The sequence below is a fragment of the Tricharina praecox genome, assembly GCF_024521635.1.
Source record: "Tricharina praecox strain CBS 144465 chromosome Unknown BZA05scaffold_41, whole genome shotgun sequence".
Taxonomy (NCBI): Eukaryota; Fungi; Ascomycota; class Pezizomycetes; order Pezizales; family Pyronemataceae; genus Tricharina; species Tricharina praecox.
The window spans coordinates 78,976-95,334 of NW_026250443.1; the positions used below are offsets into that span (position 1 = coordinate 78,976).

The 16,359-nt window shown below is 55.2% G+C and overlaps 7 protein-coding genes across 7 annotated transcripts; 4 read left to right on the forward strand and 3 right to left on the reverse strand.

Annotated features, from left to right (window-relative positions):
• Nucleotides 1-1,413: 1,413 nt before the first annotated feature.
• On the reverse strand, nt 1,414-2,901 carry BZA05DRAFT_427621 (uncharacterized protein; the record flags this gene model as incomplete). The annotated part of the gene is made up of 3 exons (XM_051486069.1): nt 1,414-1,711; nt 1,782-2,684; nt 2,735-2,901. 3 exons carry the CDS (start codon nt 2,899-2,901, stop codon nt 1,414-1,416), a joined length of 1,368 nt encoding a protein of 455 aa, XP_051335021.1.
• A 416-nt stretch (nt 2,902-3,317) lies between these two features.
• On the reverse strand, nt 3,318-4,406 carry BZA05DRAFT_432084 (emp24/gp25L/p24 family/GOLD-domain-containing protein). Its single transcript, XM_051486212.1, has 3 exons — nt 4,054-4,406; nt 3,855-3,978; nt 3,318-3,800 (listed from the first exon to the last, which is right to left on the reverse strand). The coding sequence occupies exons 1-3, from the start codon at nt 4,240-4,242 to the stop codon at nt 3,481-3,483; spliced, it is 633 nt and encodes a 210-aa protein (XP_051335022.1). The 5' UTR covers nt 4,243-4,406; the 3' UTR covers nt 3,318-3,480.
• A 186-nt stretch (nt 4,407-4,592) lies between these two features.
• BZA05DRAFT_412456 (uncharacterized protein) lies at nt 4,593-5,666 on the forward strand. The gene has a single exon (XM_051485101.1). It carries the CDS (start codon nt 4,766-4,768, stop codon nt 5,492-5,494), a length of 729 nt encoding a protein of 242 aa, XP_051335023.1. The 5' UTR covers nt 4,593-4,765; the 3' UTR covers nt 5,495-5,666.
• Nucleotides 5,667-6,108: 442 nt separating this feature from the next.
• Nucleotides 6,109-7,179, forward strand: BZA05DRAFT_412457 (uncharacterized protein). Its single transcript, XM_051485102.1, has one exon. The coding sequence runs from the start codon at nt 6,215-6,217 to the stop codon at nt 7,064-7,066; it is 852 nt and encodes a 283-aa protein (XP_051335024.1). The 5' UTR covers nt 6,109-6,214; the 3' UTR covers nt 7,067-7,179.
• Nucleotides 7,180-9,188: 2,009 nt separating this feature from the next.
• On the reverse strand, nt 9,189-10,139 carry BZA05DRAFT_464047 (uncharacterized protein; the record flags this gene model as incomplete). The annotated part of the gene is made up of 1 exon (XM_051487724.1): nt 9,189-10,139. The coding sequence occupies one exon, from the start codon at nt 10,137-10,139 to the stop codon at nt 9,189-9,191; it is 951 nt and encodes a 316-aa protein (XP_051335025.1).
• A 1,615-nt stretch (nt 10,140-11,754) lies between these two features.
• BZA05DRAFT_422597 (uncharacterized protein) lies at nt 11,755-13,131 on the forward strand (the record flags this gene model as incomplete). The annotated part of the gene is made up of 5 exons (XM_051485799.1): nt 11,755-11,776; nt 12,028-12,179; nt 12,329-12,417; nt 12,857-13,043; nt 13,096-13,131. 5 exons carry the CDS (start codon nt 11,755-11,757, stop codon nt 13,129-13,131), a joined length of 486 nt encoding a protein of 161 aa, XP_051335026.1.
• Nucleotides 13,132-13,510: 379 nt separating this feature from the next.
• Nucleotides 13,511-15,666, forward strand: BZA05DRAFT_439581 (ankyrin repeat-containing domain protein; the record flags this gene model as incomplete). Its single annotated transcript, XM_051486542.1, has 3 exons — nt 13,511-14,034; nt 14,387-14,613; nt 14,728-15,666. 3 exons carry the CDS (start codon nt 13,511-13,513, stop codon nt 15,321-15,323), a joined length of 1,347 nt encoding a protein of 448 aa, XP_051335027.1. The 3' UTR covers nt 15,324-15,666.
• Nucleotides 15,667-16,359: the final 693 nt, after the last annotated feature.

Consider the following 16,359-nt stretch of genomic DNA (forward strand, 5'->3'; position numbering starts at 1 on the left):
GTGATATACCGACCTACATATAGAGAGTACCCCGCTTCGAGGCAGCCGTGGATCCCTCCATCGTTCCGTTCGTAGATCTCACCCTGATTACGGTAGTGACATAAGGCTCTACTTTCCGCTGGGATGGCCAAAGTAAGTACCTACTATAATGGCAAGTGGTATGTACTAGTACCGGTATTTGATATGCCCGTAGATTTATAGTTTCAGTTTGTATGTCCCCCAACTATCTCGTTCCTCTCGCTCACTGTGAACATGCGATATCACTCGTCATAATATCTTTCACAGTAGGTTCCTATTCGACACATCGAATTTATTCCCCTCTCCTCTCTACTCTTTTTAACCTCCCTCTTTTGCCTCCCTGCCAAACCCACGATATAACGAAAATCACATTTTTCTATCGCATTCCATCCCACCCATCCCACCGACCCATCGATCCATCCACTAACCTCAGCGGACCAAAAACCCCTATTAAAACACGTATAAAGAGAAAGAGAAGAGAAAGTGAAGTGAAGTGAAAGCCGCCAGCAATTCCGTCTGGCCTATGCAATGCAGGTGTTGGTATGGTATGGTATAACAAAAAAAAACGGGTATGTACCCAAAGGAGTGGAGAAAGAGAGAGATCAATGCCGATAGCTAGCACCGAATCAATACATGTCAAGAATATCATCGGCGTATCCGTACTCCTCTGCCTGCGTGAGCTTCTGTGTCTCCATCTGATCGCGCTCCCATTCCCGTTGTCGCTGGCGCTCCTTTTCGCGTTCGCGCTCGAGGAACGACATTCTGTGAAGAGTTAGTTAGTACAAAAGTGAGACATGGTAGTAGCGAACGAAACTCACCGGCTCCAGTTGATCTGCACTTCTTCGCTGTTCGGACTGAGCGGTCTATCGTCGTCGCCTCTCTCCCAGCTCCCCTGTTGTCGGACCGCCTGGGCAGGCGTGGGAGGGAGTTTTCTCGGCGGAGTGGGGAGTGCTCGGGGGGCGATGGCAGGGCCGAGCTTGCTGAGACTGGATGGACGGGAATCGGTGGGTTCGGTGATGGGTGGGGTGGCGATCATCTCGCGCGCCCAGGCACCCTGCAGGAACCGCCGCTCTTCCTCCAGCTCTGCCGATTCGCGGTCGTTGTGGCGGATGACGTGTGCGGGCATCGGGCGGTCGCCGGTGAGGTGCGACACGATGTATCTCTCTCCCGTGCGTTGGACGGGCATGGTGGTGCGGTTCCGTTCGCCGGTGCGGTGTCGTATCACCTCTGCCGCGTCACGGCGGAACCGCTCAGTCTCCTCGCGCCGTCGAGCCTCCTTCTCGGCTTCGTAGAGTCGCTCGCGCTCCCGTGCCTTCTCCAATTCGCGCTCGAGCTCCCGTACACGCTCGCGTTCGCGCGCCAGCTCTGAGTCGGCGGTGCGGGATCGCTCCTCGCCTAGACGGGCGAATTCGCGGTGGCGCTCGAGTTCGCGTTCGCGCTCGATTTCTCGCTGCAGGTCTTTCTCGGCTTGCCATTCCCTGCGCTGCTCTTCCTCTTCGTGCCACCGACGCTTCTGCTCTTCGACCTGGGCTTGGTGTTCCCGCTCATCCTGCTCGCGTTCTTCCTGCCACCGGCGTTTTTCGTCCGCTTGTCGTGTGCGTTCGGCGTGGTTTTCGTCTTCTTGTCGGCGCCGGAGGAGCTCGCTTTCTTTTTGTTGTCGTATGGTCGCCGCTTGTTGCAGGAGTTCCTCCTTCTGCGCCGCCTCCCGCTCTAGCCGTTGCAGTTCTGCTTCCCGTGCCCGCTCTTCCTCTTCATGCCTCAACGCCGCCGCTTGACGAGACTTTTCCTCCTCGAGCTTGATAGCCGCCGCCTTCCGTACCTTCTCCTCCTCAAGCTGTGTAGCCGCCGCCGCCTTCCGTACTTTCTCCTCATCAAGCTGTATAAACGCCGCCGCCTTCCGTAGTTTTTCCTCCTCAACCTTTGCAGCCGCCGCCTTCCGTATTTTCTCCTCCTCCCGAAGCCGCATCTCCTCTTTCAACGTCCTCTCCTCGCCCTGCTTCTTCAGCAGCGCGCTCTTCTCCTCCTCATCTCGCCTGCGCAACGCCAACCTCTCAGCTTCATTCTGCTTCTTCAGCGTCTCCCTCTCCTGCGCGGTAGTGGTCGTAGTTTCCAGCTTCGGCATCCCAGCGCCAGTCGCCACCCCAGCCGTACCACCAGAGCCGGGCCCGGCCGTTAAAGGCGGCGTCGCCGTGATCTGCCGTCTTCCACCAAACATGATCCCCTGATTCCCCTGGCTGGCACCGCCCATGTAACCATACTGCGCGACGTTCCACGCCGGGGCCGTAGCCCCCTCCTGACCCGGCTTCGCCCACGCTGACACCGTGACCTTCTTTCCCGGCACGGTTGGTGCCGGTGGCTTCCCCGCGGCCCCCGTGCCCACCGGGGTAGCACCGCCCTTCAGCCCGCCCACGGTGTCCGGAAACGTGGTGGGGTTGAGGGAGTTGGCGACGCGCGAGAAGGCACCGAGGCACTGCAGGACCTGCGCGGGATCCTTCTTCTCGAAGAGGTCGACGGTCAGGAAGCGGTCGTGGGGCGGCAGCGAAACGGGCGGCGACGAGATGGCAGTCAGGAATTGCGAGATGTTCTCCATCTGTACGAACGGCATCGCGGACTTCTTCGGCTTTAGCTGCTTGCCGCCGGTGGTGATCGCGAGGTGGTTGGCCAGTCTACAGGAGTCAGCGGGGATGGGTGGTGGAGAACCCGAGAGATGACGTACCGGCAAAGCAGTGTGCCGTCTTTTAGAATGTCCATGAGGTCGCCTGCGGGCAGTGTTTCACCAAGGGTGGAGCTGAGCCAGGTGCTCACGGCCGCGGACGCCTCGGGAGTGTATTTTGATCGGCGGAGACGTGCGAGGTCTTTATCGAGAGAGGAGACGGAAGCCATGGTGACGCGGGCTGTGTCGTGCGGTATGGAGTATAGTGCGTACCGAGCGATAAACGAATTCGTGTGGACAAGTGGGAGGGTGAATGGGTGAAGTAGGTAGAGTGGTGGGATGAGGTGCGGTGTTTGGAGTTGAGTGGGATGTTTTCAGTTTCTTCGTCTCCTTTTTTCTTGCTTTTCTCGGGATAGACGGGTCCAGTGCGGCTGGAGGACTTGTTTCTCTCCTTCTGGGCGGTAAGATGAGGGTCGGGCTCTGACGAAGAGTGTTGGTATTGAGGGAGGGGGACCGTGTGGGGCTCGCGAAATGAACTGTAGCCAGGATCAAGGATTACGTAGGCCGTGCCGGCGGTGGCGAGTGCTGTCACTGCTGTGGCGTTTTTCTGCTAAGAATAGGGAGCACAAGTTTGAATGAGGATTGGGTAGAACGGAAAAATCATCACGGCATTCGTTACTACGGAGACGCATGCTCTTTGATACAATCCGACTCCGCCGACCCATCTCGGTCACTTCTCCCATGATATCTCTCGCCATTAAAGAAGAACCCATCAACCCGTCGCTCGATCCCATCCCGCAACGTATCTACTAGATGAGGTGCTTGCTTCTGAAGTACGCCCTGAGGTACACGACCTGCCACCCTCCGAGTCCCACCAGCGTAGCCATAACCGCCAAAGAAAAGAACTTGACACGCTCGTTGGTGCTCTCGTTGGTATCTCTGAGCTTCTGCTCGCGCCGCCGTAGGTAATCCATCTGGTTGACGATCTCGGCAGTGACGGCTTCGATGCGTCGCAACTCGACTTCGACCGGCTTCAGCTTCTCCGCCGCTTGGATCGCGGACCAGTCCCGCGCATCGGCACCGATATCGACGTCTAGCTCAATGGAGCGAGCGAGGCCAAGTTTCCTGCCTGGATGGGGTCAGCAAGCACGGACAAAGACCGGTGAAATGGATGGGCTAGTACCATCGGAGAGCGTGTTCTCGAAGCAAACATCGAACGCGGCCTCGGCGTGACTGGTGAATGCCAGAGGCGTCTCGCCAACCGCATCCTTCGCCTTTCCGTACTCGTTGCCGACGGTATCTTTAATCTACCACGTGTCCTAGCAATCAGTCTCAACTCAACTTCTCGTCCCAACCTGCCCATCTGCAGTAGAGAAACATACGTAGATGTTGACGGTCTGCCCATCTCCCTTCGTCCCCGACAGTGTCGCCGTCACGACTACCAATGTGTCCTTGCCCACATAGTTCCGGATGCATCGCGGCTTGAGGTGCTTTTTCTGCTGCGCGGGGAGGTCGAACTTCAACGCCGAGGCGACGGTGAGGTACGAGAGGAGCACGGCGGAAAGCCACATTCTGGATTATATATTCTTCTTCTCGTCGGAGGTCGTGATGATCGTGCCCGATTGTGTGTTTCGTATTGGCGGTGCGGTGGTGGTTGTGGTGTGTGGGTGGTGAGGTGAAGCTATCTTTCTTTCGACAAAAAAGGAGACAACGCCAAAGGTGTTGCCAGAGTGTCACCGCGTGTGGCTTGGTCACGGTGGCTTGTGGCTGGTGGTCGTGGCTCGCGGTGGCGTCGGCAGGAGAAGCATCTCTCGCTTCAGCTGAGTTGGTGCGGTCCTCGGCAAACCACCACACGTGAAATCCACAATTGCGTAGGTTTGCCGCCGCCATGCCAGCTCACACTACTGCCATTACAGCCTACCACTGCCCCAGCCACCAACACCGCTCGGCGCACCTATTCAAACAAACACCCCCCATCACCCATCCCCCTCCTTGCGATTCACGAACCAACTTCCAATAAACCATCATCGCGAAATACTTGAATACTTGACGCCCTCGGCCCTCCCACCCACCCACAAACCACACGTCGTCCCCATGTCCGCTCCGCGATCCCGCCGCTCCGGCCTAATCCTCCCTCTCGCGCTGACCGCCACCGTCGCCGCCGCCTCCTACGCGCTCTACTACTTCATCTCTGACAGCGACACGCACGACACGAGCAACACCACGCACGTACACGAGAGCGACGCGGAGCTCAACCGCCGCACCGGGTCCCGCCGGCGCTCTGGCTCAGAGTCGGCCGGTAACTCCGCGTCGCGCAAGCAATCGATCGCGCTGGTCGTGCGGGAGTCCTCCGACCTCTCGGCGATGCTGAAACAGCTGCCCAGCCCGCTGCCGCTCAGCCTCGCGGACGTGTTCGTGCTCATCTACTCGCCGCATATCACGGCGCACCCCCTGAGCGATAGCGACGCCGCCGCGTTCGAAAACAGAGGCGACGAGGGAAAGGTCTATCGTCAGGCGCGGAAGATGTTTCCGAAGGAGTCGCCGAGGGAGCTCGTCATGCCCTACACCGATGAGGCCAGTCTGGTGCCAATGCTGAAACAGCTCGCGCCCAGGGGCGTCTACATCGAGAGCTCGCTGGTGGGGCCCGATGCGTCGGTGGTGAAAGATGTGCTCGGGCGCGGGTGGGTCGGCGGCGTGGTCGTGTCGGTCGAGGAGCCGGCGGAGGGCCAGAGGATCGCGGATGCGGCCGGGAGGCTTCTGAAGAGGGTCAAGGTGCTCGATGTTGCCAGGGTCGGCGATGATTGGACGGAGCGCGTCGGTTAGTGCGTAATGGCGATGATGGAAAGGGATGTATTATACACATGGCGGTTTGCTTGTACGTGCGGGAGGAGCGTGTTATGGATTGGGTTTGCGATGGCATAGGGGTTACGTAACGAGGTTATGACTACGATGAGTGGGCTGGATATTATACCAATTAGTTTAGTTTAACTGCGTGTTCTGGCCAGTGAAGAAGGTCCGAGTTCACACTTCTTATCTGTCACGGCCCTCATCCTTATTTGGTCATTCCCATAAACCTTCTGCCAGAGGCATCTTCACTTCCTTTCCGAAGAAGATATGCCGCCCTCCAGCCCATCCGTGTTGACGAACAGCAAGTTGCGACATTCCGTACCGTGGGAGTTGAGCAGAACCATTCAACAGATCGACTTCAAGGGGGCTGCTCTCGTACAGCTTGCGGAACATTATGGAGCATGTAACCGTGTCTTGAGAATCTCGAGAAGTCCAAATGGGATCATAACGGAAGTTATGCAAGAACCGAGTGCTCATAGATGTTTTCACCGCCAAAGTTCACTGTTCGCGAATCGCCACCAATGACCATTGACCATCACTTATGCCGGAATCTATATTTAGCATTGCAACGTTTAGCACTGTCTCAGACTCTCAGGACTCAGGAGTCCAGTTCCGCACCGTGCACCGCGTTCCCATCGCGTCCGCTGCATCCCGCTGTAGAGTACCATAGTCCTTCGTAGTCTTTGTGCCCAATCGATGCTCACCCTCGAATCCCTCAACGGCGATGCGACCTTCCTTCTGACCTTCTACGCCTCCGCTTCCTCTCACACGCAGTTCACAGTCCTTCTAGACCCGTGGCTGCACTCAGACGCGCCCGTTTTACACCGGAAGTTCTCGAACCAAACGCACTCTGTCGCGCCGACGCTGCGGTCACTGGCGGACCTCCCTGGACCCCTGGACGCGATAGTCCTCAGCCAGGGTAAGAGCGACCACACGCACCAGCCCACGCTGCGGACGCTGCGGACGCCGCGGGCAGGGGAAAAGGCACCCAAGATATATGCCGTCCCCGACGCGGCGAGTGAAGTGTGCAGCTGGCGGTGGGCGGAGCGGCCGGAGGTCGTAGTGCTCACAAGGGAAGGCGTCAAGATCGGGATCGAGGGAGGCGGGTCCGTCGAGATCGCCTATCTGCGCGCCAGGCCGTGGGAGGTGCCGAGTTTGCATTCCGCCGTTGCGATCAGGTTCGTGGACGCTGCGGGGGAGGTGACTTCGGTGGTTTTTACGCCGCATGGGAGCTCGGTGGGCTGCGTGAGGGAGTGGGTAGGTATTGGAGGGCTGGATCTGCTGCTGTGGCCGTGGACGGAGGTGAGGATGCCGTGGTGGGCTGGTGGCGCGATCTCGAGTGGTGTCGACGCGGGGAGGCGGGTTTGTCGGGAGATTGAGGTGGGGTGTTGGGTTGGTGCTCATGATGGGGAGAAGTGCGTGGAGGGCTGGGTTAGCAGGTGGTTGAGTAGGAAGGAGTGGAGTGGTGAGGAGGTGGGGAAGGTGGTGATGAGGAAGGCGGTCGTTGGTGAGAAGGTGGTCGTTGGCGGCGATATGGCGGGTATATAGTAGAACTTGGCGATAATGTGGCGGGTTCGAATTGTTCTGGCGGTCTTGATCTGGCGGTTTGTATGTACCTGCATGCTTAAGATCGTTAAATAAACTCCTGTTACGGTAATGGGAGACTCGGGGAGGAGAACCGGAGGGAGGTACTGCCTCGTAGAACTTCCCAATGCCGTCCGACCACGTATTGACCATTGCCCGTCAACCATATTCGTCCCGCATCAAGGTTTTCATCCAAGCGTGCTGAGATACCAGGACGGGACAGCAGTTCTTCCGGCATTGATAATATCGCCAACCAACCCAACTTCTGAATGGCATGAGATCGCTGTCAGTTCTTCCAGTATTCCCCGTTGATCCTGCCCCCATTGGACTCGGCACTCGATTCGGTGATGCCACTGCACTGGAGTGTATTAACGTCAGTGTTCAGCCCAGGCAACGAGATCGTCCACATACCCGATAGGGCTCGAGGGCAATTGATGATGTCCACGCCGACTACGTCACACATTTCGATCACCTGAAAATTGCCCAGCGACTCGGATGCAATCGAAACAGCTGGTGTACGATAGCTCGGGGGTGAAAAATGGTTGATATAGGTAGGTAAATCGGTGACCTTCGGAATTTCCCAGGACGTCGCCGGGTTGGCTGGCGGCGGCTGTGATCCGGATGTGGCGTTCGTAACTCGTCCCCAGTAGGTGATGGCTTGTATAGTACTGACACACCGGGTAAGGAAGGTACTGATGAGGAAGGCGGTCGTTGGTGAGAAGGTGCTCGTTGGGGGCGATGTGGCGGGCATATAGTAGAAACTGGGTGATATATTCGGGGATTGAGTTGTTCTCTTATGGTCTTGATCTAGCGGTTGGTACCTGTATTTCTAAAATCGTGAATCCGATTCCTGTTGCAGTCCCGGGAGACTCGGGGAGGAGATCTAGAGGGAGTTATGGGAAACTCACCATTGCCGTCCGACCACGATTGACCATTGCCCACCAACCATCTTCGTCCCGTATCAGGGTTTCCGTCCAAGCATGCCGAGATACGATGACAGGACGGTAGTTCTTCCGGCTTTCATAATATCGTCGACCAGTCCAAGGTCTGGATGGAAAGACATCACTGCCAGTTCCTTCCGTATCCCACCGTGATCCTGCCACCACTGGAATCGACACTCGATTCGGTGATGCCACTGCACTGGAGTGTATTAACGTCAGTGTTCAGCCCAGGCAACGAGATCGTCCACATACCCGATAGGGCTCGAGGGCAATTGATGATGTCCACGCCGACTACGTCACACATTTCGATCGCCTGAAAATAGCCCAGCGACCCGGATAGAATCGGAACAGCCGGTGTCCGATAGATCGGAGACCGGAAAAATGGATGATATGGTCCATCCGTGACGTTCGGAATTCTCCAGGACGTCGGCAGGCTGGCTGGCGGTGCTTGAGATCCGGCTGTGGCGTCCGTAACTCATTCCTAGCAGGTGATATCCTGTAATGACGCACCAGGCCTCGAGATTGTGGAACCATGGTGAGCGGTGATCGTTTGTGATAGATGGCGGACGCCGTGCCGCACGGGGAATGAACTAGGTCTATGTATAATCAGCAATTTCGGTCTAGTGTATGAGCGTAGGATCGTATCAGGTCTTGTTTTCACTCCATCACGGTCAGTATTCACCCAAAGAAGCACGGTGTAATTCAGTTGAATGCTCCCCCTCTTCATTTTCCCGCGCTAAATTGCACTTTTATGGTCAAAGATACCATCGCCAGAAATCAAACGTAAACTCCAAACCAGAGCATGAAAGATGTGTAGAACAATGCCAAACAAAAGCAAAGAAAGACCCCGCAAAACAATTGGTTAGAAAGGTAGGAATGGTAATAGGTATGAAATAGGAACCGATGTCCAAACTCCCGTAAAAAAAAAGCAAAAAAAAGCAAAAGCAACTCTCCATGAAACTCCAAACAGTACTCCCGAAAAACAAGACCAAATGGTCATCAAATAACCATCAACCCCCCTTCAATCCCCACTGCCGAGCAAACGGACAACAAGCCCAGACGTGGCTCCCACCCCACGACTGAGACCTGTCTCCGTTGCTGGCAGTGGTGGCCGTCGCCCGAGTCTTGCTTCGAGTATTCGAAGCCTAGATCACCGGGTTGTAGGAGGCCAAACTCTCCGGCCCTCCTGTCATCGGCCGTCCCCCCGGGAATTCTTCCTCTGGCGGGGGACCTCTCCGGCGGTTGGCCGCGTGCCAATCGTCGCCGTTGTCGCTTACAGCGACAGTCTCTGCGGCTTCGCCCTTCTGGGTAGCTGCCGCGAGCACTCCTTCCGGATCGTCCGGAATCTCGGGAGTGTTGCCATGGTCGTTGACCATGGTCTTCTCGGCTCCGTCCATGCGCTCGGCGCTGATGGCGGAGTTGGAGGACTCGTTGCTGTCCTCGTCGTCGCTGACGACAATGGCGCCACTAGCGCTGTTGTCGTTGGAGAACGTATTCTCCGCGACCGGGTTGTCGCCGTAGCCGACAATTCGGCGAGCCGCCTTCTTCGCCCGCACACTTCTCTTCCCGTCGGCATTCTGCCAGAATTGCCAGTAATCGACCGGCCTATAGCCGAATCTGTCTCTCGCGTTGATGTCGGCTCCCCTACCGACCAATAACCCCGCCAGCACGGCCTCGACCGTCGGCTCCCGCAAATTGCGGAGATGGTGGAGTGCCGTCCATCCGTCGGCATCGGTGTGGGCCACATTGGCCCCTTTCGCCAACAGGATGTCGGCCATCTCCACCTGCGCAAAGCGCACCGCCAGCATCAGCAGCGACATATTGCCGCTCTCGACCACACAACTGGGACTCAGTCCCACGTCCACACATTGGCGAAAAGTGCTAACACGCCCTTCCTCAATGGCCCAAACGGGCAACAGTCGGAACTTCGGCGCAACCCGAAACTCTGTCAGGAGCGCGAACCGGTAAAGGTGGCCATTGAGGCACCGGTATGTGTGAGGACTTGTCCTCGTGAAGTAATCCAGCTCTGGTACGCTGGGAAGATGGTTGAAGATTTGCGCGAGCACGTGCTCGGGCAAATCATCAAGGCCAACCATCTTGGCCCCTATAAATAATTGTTAGTTAACATCTTCGAGAAAGTTATGTGTGTATCACTTACCGGATGATCGATACCTACTACAATTAAGAGTAGCGAGGCAGTCGGGGAGCGTCTCCTATAAATAATTGTCAGTTGAGAACATCTCCGAGAAATCATATGTGTGTATCACTTACCGGATGATAGACACCTACTACAATTCAGAGCAACGCGGACTGTCCGCGAAGCTAAAGATGTAGGTGGTGGTGGTCGGGGGAGATGGGGAGGAGGAAAGGATGGGGATGGAGGATGGAGGATGGGGTTGGGGATGGAGGATGAGATGGGAGTGAAGGAAGTGGGTGGTGGTTGGTGGGATGGACCGGGGTCCGGAGAGGGTCAGAGAGTAGTTGGCCAGTGAGAGTAGTCGTACAGTGAAGAGAATCAACTGTGGGCTAGCTCGAAGGGGGGAGAGAGAGTCAGTCGAATAGTGAAAGGTGTGAACGGCTGGGTTGGGCCCGCAGTCAGTGAAGGATGTGAACTGCGGGGTGGTATGTAGGAGAGAAAGAGGAGTGGTATGTAAGGAAGAAGGAGGGTCGGGCAGTGACAGAGAAGATGTAGGATAGAGGGCGGTCCACGGTCAGTGAAGGATGTGAACTGTGGAGTGATGTGTAGGAGAGAAGGGGGAGTGGAAGGTAAGGAAGAAGGAGAGTCGAACAATGAAGGGAGGGATGGAGGGATGGAAGGGCGGTACACGGCCTAGCCTGCTTCTCAAAGTGGGATAGAGCCACGGAACGTAGTAGAAGGTCGCCCTGTTGTGACTGTCTCGCTCTATGCGGGCGTCCCGTTCTATGCGGGCGTCCCGTTCTATGCGGCCGTTCCGTTCTGTGCGGACCGTTGTGTGGGGTAACGTCTTGGACATATTTCCCTATAATTTCCTGATCAGGAAAGACCGAATTTCTGGTTAAGATCCTTAAATATATTCAGGATTCTCCCACCGGCTTCTTTCCATTGGATTATACGTTGGCAAACATATGGAAAAGTCTTGACGGAATGTGGGTCATTGGAAGCCGCTCACTCAGCCTCGTCGGTGTGAGGCTTCATGACCCCACACGGCCGCCGAGAAAAATCCGTCAGGACTTCCCTCTCTTAAAAGCAATCAGAATATGGTAAAATAGATCATCTTGGATTGTTTAAACGATGGTTTCCTCATCAGCATGGTCTTCACACTCTCATCAATGATGTTCGTTAATTTTCACTTCGACCGCCTTTTCGAGTCAGGTCATTCGTTTGCAGGCAGTTATCGCATGGGAGTACTAGGTAGAGCTAAATCTCCAGTGCTGGGTCACATAAGCACTGTGTTGGATACCGATCTCCGCCTCTGGCGTACGGGCCCGGATCAAGAGCCTCCTGGAGCATAGCGATGATTCCAAAGCGAGCGGATTGGCTACTTTCGAGATCGCCGTGGACGAGATTCCTGGGCTGCTCCTTGAGGTCAGACAATCAGCAACCTACCGAGTAAGGCGATGATCTGGGCAGCGAGGCTGATGGAGATGGAAGGCGGATTGTTACGCAAAGTGAGGCCGGTTCACATATCTGGCACAGATGTCTGTTGATCGGTGGACGGGCTCATGGGCAACATGTATACGGAACCGCACACTTGTGAGTCGAGGTGAGGCGTCTAAACATGTCCTCACTCGGTCAACTTTCAAGGGCAGTCGGTGCTTCGTGATGGTCGGAACCCTGGGCTGGAGCTCGACCGAGACGTCCGCCATCCAACGTGATACCCCCGAGGGCATGGATGAGAATCTCTCTTCTCTCTACACATCGCGATTCTCGTCCCACAGGGAGATCTATATCGCGATGACGTCGCTGTAGTAGGTGAAATGGGAGGAACGGACAACGACATAAAGCTGTGCGGTTGAACTCCGCAGCCATCGCCTGGGCGTACAACTCGCGCGAACGGGAAAAACACGGTTTGGCAGAGCTCATGGGCTCAGGCAATGAGCGGCAGGATTGGATAGAGGTGCCGAAAGTGTGGCAGATGAGATTTTCCAGTTTGCTTGTGGGTGGGATGTAGATATCCGGCCTGCTCTGGACCCATCATTCGTATAGGTATGTCGTATCTACATAGTAGCCACGTATCAACGGAATTGACAAATTATCCCCACATTCAGTCGGAATAATGAGAAGATGATAACCTTTAATGACCAGGAGAGCGATGATGAGTACCGGTCTATCGCGGCCATCGACGGGATTCTGATAGAACTCTCCCGGAGTCAAAACCTAGATGTTTTTTACTTGTACACGACAGGCTGGTGGTCATATCATCGCCTCTAACAATGAGGAAGACAGCACCTGAAAACAGCAAGAAATAGAACCGCTCTTCGCGAACGCCCCGGAGTCGAAAATGCAAAGCTGAGATCGATGTCCCTCCACCGCTGAAATGACTGCTGTTTCACCTCCTCCAGAACTCCAAACGGGTGGAAGGAACGCTTGAGTGAATCCTCGACTGCGAAGAGTAATATCTGAACCGGTACGATCGGAAATGGAGTCTCCTGTGAGTGACGGCGGATCCAGGATGTGGGAAGTCGGCGTTGGCCTCTTTCCTAGTGGACGAGCTTAACCGGCAATCAGAACTGCACGGCACCGTCTGCTTCTTCTTCTTCTTCAAAGACGACAACGACGAACAGAAAGACGTGACTTTTGCTCTCTCCGCACTGCTGCACCGAATCTTCACAGCGAAACACTTCCTTTCATCGCCAAGGGGGAGACGTTTACGGCGGACTTGGATGCGCTGTGGTGGATCTTCGTGGCAGCGAAAACAGACCCGCACTGTGGTGATGTCGGGTGTGTCCTTGACTGCTTGGATGAATGCGAGGAATCGACTCGCAAGGGACTCATCGAGTTGATGGTCCGCCTCCAAACAGTAAGATTCATTAAAGGGATGACTAGTCACGGACTCGTAGGAATGACTCTAGTCAATCCGCGTGGTGACGCCGAGGGGTATCTCGTGAGTGTCAAAGGTAATCCTCCGCGACTACTTATCGACTGGCGGGAGCTCATGGTGCCGGATGAGGAGTGGCTACTTCGACTAGGAATATAAGAGAAGCTTCAGGTAAAGACAAGCGGGGAGGGAGCGGTGCGTGGTGAAGCCTGGAATAGTTCGTACCGTACAGTAGGTATGGCATAAGTACTCTAGATTTACAAACGAGGGCGGAACGCGCACCTCAAGCGATGTGGATTATCCTCCGTTGGGAGAGATTGATTGCCTTAAGTATGTATATGGATAGCTCGCAGACGTCGCTGGGCATACAGCGCGTAGTTACGTCCTCTCTACATTACTGGCTGAATCCATAGAACGCGCGCAAGATTTGATAGGTGCCAGCCGACACCATGCATGATGTGCGCTTACACTACAAGCCGCACATCACCGACCCCGCGATCGCCAACACGCTCCGCCCACCGGACCACCAGCGTCAACCGGCCGCCACTTCCAAGATGGAACCTATTTCGTTTGCCGCATCGGTAGCATGCTTATTGCAAGTCGGAGCCAAGGCCATCAGCTTTCTTTCCACCGCGATCGACGCCCTCAGCACTACCCGCAACGTTCTCGCAGAAGCCCAAGCGCTACACGGGATATTTCGCCAGTTGGACGACTTCATCGTCAATTTCCCCCAGCAGAGCAAGGCTCGCAAATCCAGGATTCAGATCGAAGACCTGGTTGTCATTCTGACGGGCTGCGTGTGTACCTTCTCAGAGCTGGATAGGGAGCTGGAAGGCGTCAAGACGGACTACGCCTACAGCACCAAGTATCAGTTTAGGCCCTGGGACAACGTCAAGTGGGCAGCCAAAGACCAGGATATCGCCAGGATACTACGGAACCTACAGATGCATAAGACTTCGCTGAATCTATTGCTGTCAGTGTATACATGGTTGATTCATGGCTCTTCTCAATCGATCATCGATGTGTATCGATAGCTTCCTCGGGCTCCACCCATGTACTTCACCCAAAGACTGATGATCTGTTTCTCACCCGGCCAACACGTGGGTACGAATAGTTGCTGATACAGAGCTTACCTAGTGCATCAACTCAGGAACTGCAAAGCGACATCGATGAACTAAAGCAGTTCATAGCGACAGTCAGGGAGGCGGTCCCGGACCTCGTCGAGCGTATAGCAGCAGCCGATTCCTCTATGGTCAACGTCGCCCCATCCTCAGTCCGCTCCAGAGCTTCGATCTTCTCTAGTGCATTGTTAGAACCTTTCGCAGGATTCTGGGAGAGACTCAGGTGTATAGGAAAACGGCCAGGAACTCTTCAACAAACTCCTTCACGACTATCCCCACGACGGAATCCAAATTGTCTCAGCTCACCGGTCTGAGCTTAGCCCAGATATCGAATATATCCGTCATCTATCTGCGCATCTACAGTCTCGAGCTGAATAACGGCCCAATGTATGAGCAGCGGAAATCCAGCGATAACGTGGCGCCACTGCTCAGTATCACCGTGGAAGGACTCCAGCGGTTACAGTAGAGCGGCAACAAGATAACTACCACGGTTCGGTATCGCTTAACCCCCGTGACGGAGCGGGCCGTTATTTTACACGACGCAGCTCACAAGGGAAACAACGTCATGGTCAATACGCTTGTCAAAACACTAGGCATCGATATGGAGTCCCGAAACGACGCAGGATATACGGCGTTGCACTGCGCAGTAATCTTCAAGCAGAGAGATACTGTGCAACTACTGCTCGACGGCAGTGCAGACATCGAGGCCAAGAGCAGTACCGGCCGTAGGCCGCTTCACCAGGCGGCCGAGAACGGGAACACAGATACACTGCAGCTACTGCTCGACCGCGGCGCAGACATCGAGGCCAAGGATGACATCGGTTGGACGCCGCGCCACCGGGCGGCCAGGTATGCGCACTCGGATACACTGCAACTGATGCTCGGCCGCGGTACACACATCAAGGCCAAGTGCAGTACCGGTTATACGCCGCTTCACTGGGCGGCCGAGAACGGGCACACAGATACAGTGCAACTACTGCTCGACCTCGGTGCAGACATCGAGGCCAAAGATCGATACGGTAGGACGGCGCGACGGCTGGCGGCGCAGAGAGGATACGGGTACGAGCATATTGCACAGCTGCTCCTTGATCGAGAGGCCGCAGACGCTGGCGAGCGCAATAAACCCAACTCCCAGGCTTAATTCATGTTTCCAGCACAACAAAACCCCGCGTGGCCCAGTGCCACGCAATCGGCGAGGCGAGTTGAGGGAAAATTCCAGGTTCAACCCGGGTGAAAGTCCTTCTTGTTTAGCTGTTGCGGTTTCCAAGCTACCACCGGGGGTGGTGATGGTTTTTGTTTTTGTTGTTGGCGTGACGGAGCGAGCACAGGTTGGATATCACTCGGTCGTTTCACGTGACACACCTTGTGCTGCTAGCTGTGCAGGCGAGAAGGGGTGAAAACTGGTCTACATAATGAATAATTTCATTCGTTCATATTTCTGTCGTTCTGTCTTTCGTTCTGTCGGGCTGAGTTGGGAGCGGGAAGGGAGTAGGGGGGGCTGGGTGGAGAGCAATCGGGTCCAGTATCGAGCTACTGTTCTCCTATATCTTCTTTATCTTGTTTGGCTTCTCCGTTCGAGGGGAAGTGTTTGATTTGTTAATGCAGTTAAATCTTCTATCTATCTCATTCAACAAATAGTTTCTATACGCGATCCTACTACATAAAGTACTAGGTCAAAAGTTTTTGTACAGGGGCCCTTTTACACCAAAAATGCCCATTTGCAAGTGACCAAATCCCACCCTTCATGTGGCGGAAAAACATCGAGTCTTTCATAGAAGCTTTAGAATCTCAAGATGCATCACATATAGGAAGTCTGACGACTTTTGCTTCGGATTGGTGGTGCATGGTATGGTGTTGTGCTGAGAGGTATCCGGAATTCCTTATCACTAGTTGCCCGTAGGGCTCGATCGAAAGAGGTCTCGGAAGACTGCCAACAATCAGGTTGGCAGCGGAGGAGTAAGCACCAGTCATAAGCGTAGACATCGTGCTTATCGTCGACTACTGCAGTTGCTGCCGCTACAGGAGAAGGCTCGCGCCTTGAGCGAGCCTGCAGCCTTGTAAGGAAGAAGATAGCGTTCCGCTGTACGTTTGCAGTAGAGTACACTCCTATTACCTTCGATTAATGATCGTACCAGCTTTCCTCTTTGCGTTATCAGGAACTTCCGTGCTCACGTCTT